Here is a 10,591-nt window from a genome sequence, read left to right as displayed (position 1 = left end):
ACCAGGCTCTGAGGGGGGCCAGTCCTCTTCTGGCTGTGCTGGGTGGAGATTATAACAGTACATTGGCAAGATGTTCAAACGTTCATAGATGACCAGCAGGGTCAAATAATAATAATCACAGTGGTTGTAGAGGGTGCAACAAGCCAGCACCTCAGGAGTAAATGTCAGTTGGCTTTTCATAGCCGACCATTCAGAGTTAGAGACAGCAGGTGAGGTAGAGAGAGAACATGATGTATCAATTTGGGCAGGGAACTTCTTCCAGGAAACAACAAAAACACATGTGAGCAAGATACATTTCTTTTTTACCCACTGTGCCAATGATGCGCCACCTCATTGGATTGTTGAATTTAAAACAATTCACATGGGAGGTTGTGAATAGCCTGAGTGCAACGATGTGCAGTAGAGGGAATATTCATTATTACATCCTTTTTCAGGTTTCCTACATCTGTCACCTACTACAATTGCACACTAAAAGATATAAGGTACACTTTTACATTCAGGTGGTTTTCACTTTATGTCTGTAATGTGCGTTGGAATGTTCCAGGTCCGTGACAACTCCCCTTTGGTGATAGTAAAAGTCACTTCAGTTCAGTTGAATGAACAGCCCGCTGTTGAACATCACAGCACTAAACAATCCACCTTCTAAAGCCAGCGGTCCCGTTGGACCAGAACAAAGACCCAGCAACATGTCTCAATGATGTCGTAGATGGTCTTTATTATGGAGCAGTGGTGATCAGGGATAGGAGACAAGAATATCTGAAGAAGAGGCGGCCAGAGGTACTGCAGCGCTGTGAGATGAGACGCATTCGTCTATTTGCCCTTGCATTTCCGTGGCAGGGGCAGACAAAGCTCCTGTAATAAACAAACAGACAAACTAATGACATTTGTATTAAATGATTTAAATGAATGAGTAAATGAGAGAAACACAGCTCACCTGCAGGCGCGGCGAGGCGCTAGCGGAGCGTGCAGCTAGGGTAACCGTGTACGGGTTGTAGCCTTGGAACAGCGCCTTCCGCTGATTGGGCCGTGAAAGGGCCTGCACCCTCTCACTGGCTACTGCCTTTTTCACTGGCCCAGGCACTGGCCAGATGACTGGACGGTCCTGGGCATACTGGGGGTGGTCAGACTTAGGGACTAGGAGAGGGGAGGTGGGATGGGGAGGAGGAAGGAGACGGAGAGAGTAATGGAAAAAGAGAGAGTGTGTGCGAGACAGGTAGATAGAGTAGCGACAATTTTCAGGCTAAAAATGAACACCACATTTACTTTGCAATGTAGTTGGATGGCCGTTATTAAACGTTACTGTCTGAGGTAAATACGAGGTATCTTAAGTGTCTTACTGGCAAGGAACTGTAGTCGGGAGGAGGTTGCAGCTGGGTGGGGGGGTGCCAGTGAGGTCTTGGATGAATGGGGCGAATAGAGACCCTGCCTCCGCTTGGGAGAGGCCAACTGGCAGACCCTAGGACTGGCTACTGCAGTCTGCACCGCTCTGCTCAGCTAGAGAGAGAGAGAGAGAGAGGCACACAAAGAGAAGAAACAAGAGAGATAGCTAGATAGCTAGATAGATAGATAGATAGATAGATAGATAGATAGATAGATAGATAGATAGATAGATAGATAGATAGATAGATAGATAGATAGATAGATATAGAGACACATATAGAGAGGGTTATACATTGAGGTGTGTGTGTGTGTGTGTGTGTGTGTGGTGCTCACGGAGGCCAGTAGGGGGCGGTCAGATGCCCAGCCTGCGGTGGGGAGGCGGGGCAAAGCCAGAGAACAAACTCTATTGGATGGATAGGCACTCAGAGCTGCTACACTGACCTCCCATTGGGGAGATGATCTGGAGAGGGAGGAGGAGGAGAGTCATCAAGAGTCATCATAGACATCATGCATTATACACATCATTAACATACTGTACAACATTATGACACAATATGAAGTCGCACCTGCTCTGTTCGAACCCAGAATTAAGCCGCTTCCTACCACACAGCTGGGACCAGTGGGGCGTCAACTCTACAACAAAAACAGTAACATTAAAAAGGTTGTTATAAAGTCAATTATCCACCACACAAACATCATAGACAGAAAGAGAGAGTGAAAAAGGGATAGGGACAGAAAGAGAGAGTGAAAAAGGGATAGGGACAGAAAGAGAGAGTGAAAAAGGGATAGGGACAGAAAGAGAGAGTGAAAAAGGGATAGGGACAGAAAGAGAGAGTGAAAAAGGGATAGGGACAGAAAGAGAGAGTGAAAAAGGGATAGGGACAGAAAGAGAGAGTGAAAAAGGGATAGGGACAGAAAGAGAGAGTGAAAAAGGGATAGGGACAGAAAGAGAGAGTGAAAAAGGGATAGGGACAGAAAGAGGGAGAGAGTGAAAAAGGGATAGGGACAGAAAGAGGGAGAGAGTGAAAAAGTGATAGGGACAGAAAGAGAGTGGGGTGATCTTACCAAATGTGGTGGTGGAGCCATTTCTTTCAGGTGGGAGTTCATCTAGCCAGTAGACTGACCGTCTGGAAGGAAAAGAATCAGTCAGTGTGTGTGTGTGTGTGTGTGTGTGTGTGTGTGTGTGTGTGTGTGTGTGTGTGTGTGGCAGTACCGGTCAGGGAATCGGAGCAGGTTGGGTTTGGGCTGAGCGAGTTGCACCATCCGGGTAGTCATGGATACGTGAGCTGCTGAAGCATAACAAAAAGATTACTGTTTATTGCACAGGAGGTTGATGGGCTCGTGGTAATGGCTGGAGCGGAATAGGTGGAATGGTATCAAATACATCAAATATGGGTTCCAAATGTAAGATGCCATTCCATTAGCCCCCTTCCAGACATTATTATGTGCCGTGCTCCCCTCAGCAGCCTCCACTGGTTTATTGTATTTTCACACCTTTTCTTCAATGGGAGACAAGTACAAAATCAAAGGGGTAACAATAACACCTCATTATGACATGTAAATAGCCTAACAATGGCATAAACATGACATAAGAGCTGTCATGACCCCTAGTAAGAAAATATTTTTAACTTTCTCTCAAATATGCTGTCAACTATGCACTGGATGCCAAGTTGCCAACGATTTTATTTACTACTACAGTAGGAATAATTCACCTTGAAAAATGATAACGTAGGCTAGTGAGTCAATTCATGAGTACACAGTATTAATCAGATACGTTTTTATAAAATAAACGCAATATCCACGATTAAAATATTTGCACACATCATCACGTTATTTATCACGTAGCCTACCTGCCGCTGCCTCGCGATCAACTTCGCTCTAGAGTGCGCTCTGTGCGTTCGTAAATTTAGAACTGTGTCAGATTGTCCGTTCGTAAATTCAGAGGGCAGTTGACGCTCTGGCCGAGGAGTAGGGTTGATCCGAGCTTTCTGAACTCACAACGGCAGTAGAGCACCCAAGCTAACTGGCTAGAGTTGGCTAGCTACTTCCAGACATAAATGAGAGAACGCCTCACTGACCGTTTACCGTTTAAATCGCCCAAGCAGGGCAGGCTAGGCTCATGTCATCTAGAGAGTTGGTGACTGTAACTGTGCTGCTGGCAACAATTTAATAACGTTTTTTTGCCGACATTTCCTGATACCTGTAGTATTCAACAGGTGTTGTGCGTTCATAAATTCATTAGCTAGTTATTCTGCGCTCTGATACACTCAAACTAGAGTGCACTGAAATCTGAGTAGGGGTGCGTTCGTAAATGCACTCTGGCTATCTACTCCAATTTCAGAGCACTCGTTTGTGCCAGAGCACTGAATAACTGATGAATTTACGAACGCGCAACACCCATTGAATATTACCGGTTAGTAGACGTTGGCAAAAAACTATGAAATTGTTACCAGCAGCAGTCACAAACGCTCTAGATGACATCTAAAAAGCCTAATCTGCTCTGCTATGGTGAGTGAGGTGTTCTTTCATGTGTCTGGAAGTAGCTAGCAATCTAGCCAACTTTAGCCTGTTAGCAGTCAAGCACCCGAGTCCAGTGTGCGCTCCGAGAGCGAAACAAATTTATGAACGCCCAGAACACAGTCTGAGCGCACACTGGCACTCCAGATTGAATTTACGAACACACACTAAATAGCCAGCCAAAGTTCATTTACAAACGCACCCTTGATGTTTATCTTTGTTTGCGCTGATACTGACCCCTGGTGGTTGCTATGGTGACGCCGGAATCTATTTCATCGTCATGTCGCGCACTGAGTGATGTGAAAGGCTTTCTTAATGGAAGACATTATTGAACGCACATGCTGGTATTTTTTCGATTTCTCTTGCAATTACAATTTAAACACTAGCATACCAATTAGTACGAAGCAATGATATTGGTATGGACAATGGAAAGTAGGAAATATATTTATCTGAACAACCCTTCTCCCCTCCCTGTGTATATGTGTTTAGACTTATTTAACAGTTTTTTAAAAACAAAATCACACTTTATTTTCATAGAACACGAGAAAACCTTACAAACAGCACCACAGTAACAAACCTACCTATTATTTTTTAGCTTTCATGACCAAAGTCCAAAAAACATTCACACTTTAACACACAACTACACTGAGTGCACAAAACATTAGGAACAGCTGCTCTTCCCATTACATACCGACTAGGCGAAAGCTATGATCCCATATTAATGTCACCTGTGTCTATGAAGGGGAGGAGACAGGTTAAAGGAAGATTTTTAAGCCTTGAGACAATTCAGACATGGATTGTGCATGCGTGCCATTCAGAGGGTGAATGGGCAAGACAAAATATTTAAATACCTTTGAACAGGATATGGTAGTAGGCACTCCGGTTTGAGTGTGTCAAGAACTGCAACACTGCTGGGTTTTTCACACTCAACAGTGTTCTGTGTGTATCAAGAATGGTCCACCACCCAAAGGACATCCAGCCAACTTGACACAACTGTGGGAAGCATTGGAGTCAACATGGGCCAGCATCCCTGTGGAACGCTTTCAACACCTTGTAGTCCATGCCCCAGCGAACTGAGGCTGTACGGAGGGCAAAAGGGGGTGCAACTCAATATCAGGAAGGTGTTCCTAATATTTTGTACACTCAGGGTATAATGCCATCATTCATACATATAAGTACTGAAATAGCTTTCAAGCACACATTTTTATAATAGCTTTCCACTATAGCGATGTAGCGTTCTACTGTATAGCACTATTAGATGAAACTCCCACCCTGGTACAGCTAGCTAATCAATGTGCCAGACGGATGATCGATAATATTCTATTGACATACAGTAACCTGCTCTGTTACAGCATTTGCCTTTGGCCATATAATACAGTTTAACCATTGTGGTTTCCACTAGAACCATGTTGACGCTCTAAGAATAACATCACACAGTTCCACAGCAGCCATGTTAGCATCTCCGCAGACGACAGCACCTTCTCTATTAGTAATAGTATCATAAATAGCCGTGTCCCACTCTATTGCCTATATAGTGCACTACTTTTGATCAGAGTGCACTAAAGTAGTGCACTACATAGGGAATAGGGTGCCAGTTGGGATGCAGATAATGAGTGGAGGAGGGTCAGAGGGTCTGTACTATGACAGGGTAGAGCAGAGACAGGTGTTCAGCTCCTCTGATAGGTAGTTTGTGCATGGTGTAGTAGTGGATGACCTCTGGTACAGAGGAGAATGGAGGACTGTTCTCTCCCAGGACGTAACGACTCTCTGAACTCCGAGTGAACTTCATATGCATGAAGCCCTGACAACTCCTGAAAGAGAGAGGAGACAGAAAAATAGAGAGCAGCGTTATAAAATCCTTAATACTTTATTAGGGCCTAGATAAATATGGAAAACACATTTACGATGAAGTGATTGGCATAATGTAGAACATCAAGGCCTCCCGAGTGGTCCAGTGGTCTAAGGCACTAGAGATCCTAGTCCGAGTCCAGGCTCTGTCGCAGCCCTCTGCGACCGGGAGACCCATGGGGCAGCGCACAATTGGCCCAGCGTCGTCCGGGTTAGAGAAGGGTTTGGCCGGCAGGGATGTCCTTGTCCCATCGCGCACTAGCGACTCCTGTGGCGGGCCGGGCACAATGCATGCTGACCCGGTAGCCAGGTGTACAGTTTTCCCTCCGACACATTGGTGAGGTTGGCTTCCGGGTTAAGCGAGCATTGTGTCAAGAAGCAGTGCGGCTTGGTTGGGTTGTGTTTCGGGGGACGCACGGCTCTCCCGAGTCCGTATGGGAGTTGCAGCGATGGGACAAGACTAACTACCAATTGGATACCACAAAATTGTGTAGAAAAACAAAAAAGAACATCAGGAGAGGGAGAGATGGAGTGTGTGTAAAGGTACCTGAGGGAGAGAGAGTAGTCTTGTGGGCAGGTCTGGCTCTTCCTCACCAGGTAGGAACTCTCTTTGCACAACGTCAGTAGAGTCTCTGCCTCCGCACGACTCACAGCACCGTGGTACCACCTGCAAGGGGGACATATTACTGTGTGATGCATAGCAAGGGACACAAAATTGTGACACACGGCCAGGGGGTGCCTCTTGAATTATACTGAGAGTCAGCGGTTGAGCGGAGGAACTTACACCTGTCTCTCCAGGGGCAGGCAGGGGTCCACTCTCTCACCCAGGACAGGGGGGGTGTCACCAGGCCTCCGAAGGCTGGCTGCGCCCCCTGGGGCTGGGGGGCTGGTCCTGGGTAGTTTGGCCTGGTCTGACTGGGCTAACGACTTCTCCCACTCTGCCCCCTCAAACTTCACTACAAATGGAGAGTTTTATTAGCCAACTACTTAAATACCTGGGCAACAGGTAGCCTAGCGGTTAAGAGAGTTGAGCCAGTTACCGAAAGGTCGCTGGTTCAAATCCCGAGCAGACTAGGTGAAAAATCTGCCCTTGAGCAAGGTACTGAACCCTGATTGCTCCTGTAAATCACTCTGGTTAAGAGCGTCGGCTAAATTACTAAAATGTAAAACTGCAGCATCTACTGAGTGCTTCCTACACCAGAATAGATCAGAGCACTGGTCTACTTGCTAGAGCTTTAGAGATGATGTATTTTAGAGCCAGACAATTCAGTGATGCTTTCCTCTATTAGATATCTACCTGCTAGAGCTTTGGAGATGTTGTCCTTCTTCCATTCCCAGGGCTGGTCGTACTCCTCTGCTGGTCTCTCATCGTCCTGGGGCAGCCTGCTCTCTCTGACCTCTTTCTGGAAGAGGAGGAGGAGGAGAGGATGTAGGAGGATGATGAAATCAAAACAGAGAAGAAGAAGAAGATTGTTACCGGTTCGTCCCTGAGGAACTCTCTCCCCTGCTGCTGCGGTGGCGCTCCCCGGTGGCGATGTCGAGTCCTCTCATCGTAGGGGTCATCATAGAGTTGATCTCCGATCCCAACCACAACCCTTCCACTGCCCACTCCTGGCCGGCCCCGCTCTGGGCCCTGCTGGAGCTCTACACACACAATCGTTTAATTAACTGTGAGTCTATGCATCTCAGTAGTATGTCAGTCATTTTAGACAGCCAGGCGTGAAGTCCAATGTGTGGGTGTGTAGGCAACAGCTAAAAGGAACCAACCTGTGATGACCCTCTGGGCTTCAAAGGGTTCCATGTAGCTGCTGCTGTCCCCTGGACGGAGACTGAGACCTAGGACAGGGTTAGGGCTGAAGGCTACCAGGGTAGGACTGGTGATGGGGCTGAGGCCCAAGGTATGGTGTGGGTTAGGCTCCCAATCTGCTCTAAGCCGTGGAACTGGTCTGGCATCAAACGGGTCCGAGTAGTCAGTGTCGGAGTCCCCTACTGCTGCAGGAGCAGAGGGAAGCACCTGGAGAGAGTGATGGACGGTGGGTGGGATAGTGAGGAAAAAGGGTAAAAAGAATAAAATACTAAAGAGTCAAAGCCATAATGAGGAGAATCATGTGGATACAAAGAACATGAAAGAGGGAGATCAACAACAAAAACTGCCATACCGGTTCCTGGTGGATGGTGACAGGGCTCAGGGGGATCTTACTGCGACTGAACTCCTGAGAATCCACCTTGATCAGCCTGTGTTTGGGAGACACCACCTTCACCTGGAATACATTATAGCAATCTTTAAAGACCTGTAACAACATGGTCATAACACCTGTAAAGCCATGTGTTTGACACGGTTAGATCCATCCCATTCCAGCGTTTACATTGAGCCAGCCCTCCTATATCTCCGCCAACCAGCCTCCTCTGCTGTAATAACAGCAGAAGATATAACATTTCCCACCTCTGCATCGTTGGGAAGGACAGAAGCGAAGGCGGGAAATGCATGCAGGCTTACTGTCCCCCTGCAGCCACCGTAGCAGCCATTTTGTGGTTTCTCTGCGCTCTGGTAGGGGTCTTCAAAGTCCAGGTCTTTCTGGGCTCTGTAGGCCCTCAGGATCTCACTCTCTGTGTAGTCAGGACGTGGAGGATGGGGGACGTCACGACGGCTGCCGAAGTTCAGGTATTCCTTTAACCACTTTGCCATGGGTCTGAGGGAAGGAGAATAAAGCAGAATATTACATCATATCTAACTAACACTGTCAACACTTCCAATAATGTGCTTACCGCGACAATCGAATCAGTAAAAACAATACACACTGGCATTCAGTGGACGCTTATCAGGCTGAGTGTGTGAGGGAATATGGGAATAAAACACTGGGTCTGGCAGTCAGTCATTGGACAATGTAAGTGATCAGGGTATGTCAGACAATTTATCTATGAGGGATATTAACGTTCTAATGTAACTAATGACATAACTTGCTTGGTATGGGGGCAGTGGACATGAAAGGAGGAAAGTCTGGCATGATAGACCTTAGCAGGAAAATCTCTGGGCCCTAGTTGTTTAAAGGCCCATATATATAACATATTGAGCAAAAGAAAGGAACCTTTCAATCACACTAGCTACCTATGTAACCTTTGCTTTGTGACAGGAGGATCGGAGCTAGATAAAGCTAGGTAGCCGAACTGGAATACATTCATCAAACTAACGTTTGAGAGAGTAGTAACTGTTAGCGGGCTAGATATAGTACTGTATTTCTAGATCCTTCTATTTACAAGGCTATATGTCGTTTGAATCTGGAAAGCGACAGACAAACTAGTCAGTCATGAATCTAACGTTACCTACTACGAATGTTTGGCCATTGTCTGGCTAGCTATAATCAGCTGATGTTAGCTAGCTAACGTTAGTCGTGTATGGTGCAACATTGAAGACATAACGTTAACTAGCTAACGTTAGCTATGCAGCTTATATTTGCATAATATAAAAACGATACACTGTCAATACTTACGTTTTGATGGAAATCGGGCCGTTAGCCAATGACGTATTTAATTGTGTGTCCACCCCCCATGAATTCACAGAAATGTCATTGTAGCTAGCTAACGTTAGCTTAACTTCCCTCGGCTTGAGCTGAAGAAAACAAGTTTGCCTGCCACCAACGTAAATTAACTACACTACGTCAGTTTAAAACAAAGATTAAATGCATTTTGTAGGATATTATTTCAGTTAGCAAGCTAGCTAGCTAGTTGGCTAACGTTACAATTTATATCTAGCTAACTAATTCGACTATTTTAGCCAGAAATGGTTAGCTCACCGAACTACAATAAGAACGGGTAGTTTGCTACAAGAAAGTATTCTTCGGTGGGGTTTAACGGCGGTTGGCATCCAATATTAATGGCCCATTACCGCCACCAAATGGGCTGGCGTATAAATCCATAATACAAAAAAGTATTGCCAACCACCCCTTCACTCATTAAAAACCCACCACCCCATTCTACTATTTTGTACCTATCTGATCCTATACTGGGCAGATGGCCTGGGAGGACAGGACACTACCATTCAACACACCCTCTTCTGCATTAAAATCTCATAAACCCAAGTACTTTTCTGCAGCTGCCACCACAACACCTATTTTCTGTGATTTTCCATTCCATTCCTGCAGGACAGTTGACAACCATATCAACAAACACTAAAAAGCCAACCTTACTGAAGCACATTGCATTCATAGGCCTATCACTCTGTACTGGCAAAATTCTATAACTCACCTGGAGCCTCTTAGGATCCCTTACCCTTGACACATCTTCCTCTACTTTCTTCACTGCCTCAGCAAACGACACCTTCTGTACAACTCTGAACATGGCAACTACAACCTGCCTCTCTGGCACTGGACACTTCTGATCCCCAGTAACATGAGCACCCCTACAGTTAGCCCAATATTGGACTAAAGGAGCCTAACGTTACTCATTAGTACAAGGACCTTACATGTTTTGTTTAATTGGTGAATTGGCTCTGGGAGGCAAAACAGACAAATACACCATCTAAACGTGAATCGATTCTCAATTGCAGTATTGTTCTAGAAACATAAATCCCTGTACTTTCATATTACATCAAAATAATATCTTACTGTCAAAATATACACTTACTGTCCACTGTTTTAACCAGTTAGATTAGATGATTTTATTAGTCACACGCACAGGGTCGCATTTGTAATTGCAGGGTACAGTGAAATGCTCACTTCTGTGTCTGTAGGTATACAGACGAGGAGGCATACAAAGATATGTCAATTGGTATTGGTTGGTTATGCAGATGACATTTACCATCCTCCTCCCTTACTTCAACAAATATCCCATAGGCCTCTACATTATGGAC

At 45.7% G+C, this 10,591-nt stretch overlaps 2 protein-coding genes across 4 annotated transcripts; both read right to left on the bottom strand.

Annotated features, from left to right (window-relative positions):
* Nucleotides 1–43: 43 nt before the first annotated feature.
* Nucleotides 44–4,153, bottom strand: LOC106575394 (theg spermatid protein like). 2 transcript variants are annotated; one of them, XM_045698940.1, is made up of 8 exons: nucleotides 3,231–4,153; nucleotides 2,594–2,669; nucleotides 2,446–2,507; nucleotides 1,947–2,013; nucleotides 1,714–1,840; nucleotides 1,338–1,494; nucleotides 935–1,134; nucleotides 44–852 (listed from the first exon to the last, which is right to left on the bottom strand). In XM_045698940.1, exons 2-8 carry the CDS (start codon nucleotides 2,653–2,655, stop codon nucleotides 811–813), a joined length of 717 nt encoding a protein of 238 aa, XP_045554896.1. In that variant the 5' UTR covers nucleotides 2,656–2,669; nucleotides 3,231–4,153; the 3' UTR covers nucleotides 44–810. The 2 variants fall into 2 exon arrangements, with proteins under 2 accessions (XP_045554896.1, XP_045554897.1); XM_045698941.1 differs by having other exon boundaries at nucleotides 2,594–2,666.
* Nucleotides 4,154–4,399: 246 nt separating this feature from the next.
* Nucleotides 4,400–9,587, bottom strand: LOC106575386 (SH2 domain-containing adapter protein F). Of its 2 annotated transcripts, none has more exons than XM_014151892.2 (9): nucleotides 9,234–9,587; nucleotides 8,243–8,435; nucleotides 7,905–8,006; nucleotides 7,513–7,759; nucleotides 7,223–7,389; nucleotides 7,043–7,148; nucleotides 6,530–6,701; nucleotides 6,293–6,412; nucleotides 4,400–5,708 (listed from the first exon to the last, which is right to left on the bottom strand). In XM_014151892.2, the coding sequence occupies exons 2-9, from the start codon at nucleotides 8,429–8,431 to the stop codon at nucleotides 5,522–5,524; spliced, it is 1,290 nt and encodes a 429-aa protein (XP_014007367.1). In that variant the 5' UTR covers nucleotides 8,432–8,435; nucleotides 9,234–9,587; the 3' UTR covers nucleotides 4,400–5,521. The 2 variants fall into 2 exon arrangements, with proteins under 2 accessions (XP_014007367.1, XP_014007366.1); XM_014151891.2 differs by having other exon boundaries at nucleotides 8,189–8,435; nucleotides 9,234–9,586.
* Between the last annotated feature and the right edge of the window lie 1,004 nt (nucleotides 9,588–10,591).

This window comes from Salmo salar, chromosome ssa17 (genome assembly GCF_905237065.1).
Source record: "Salmo salar chromosome ssa17, Ssal_v3.1, whole genome shotgun sequence".
NCBI lineage: Eukaryota > Metazoa > Chordata > Actinopteri > Salmoniformes > Salmonidae > Salmo > Salmo salar.
This window is presented reverse-complemented; position numbering and strand designations above follow the sequence as displayed.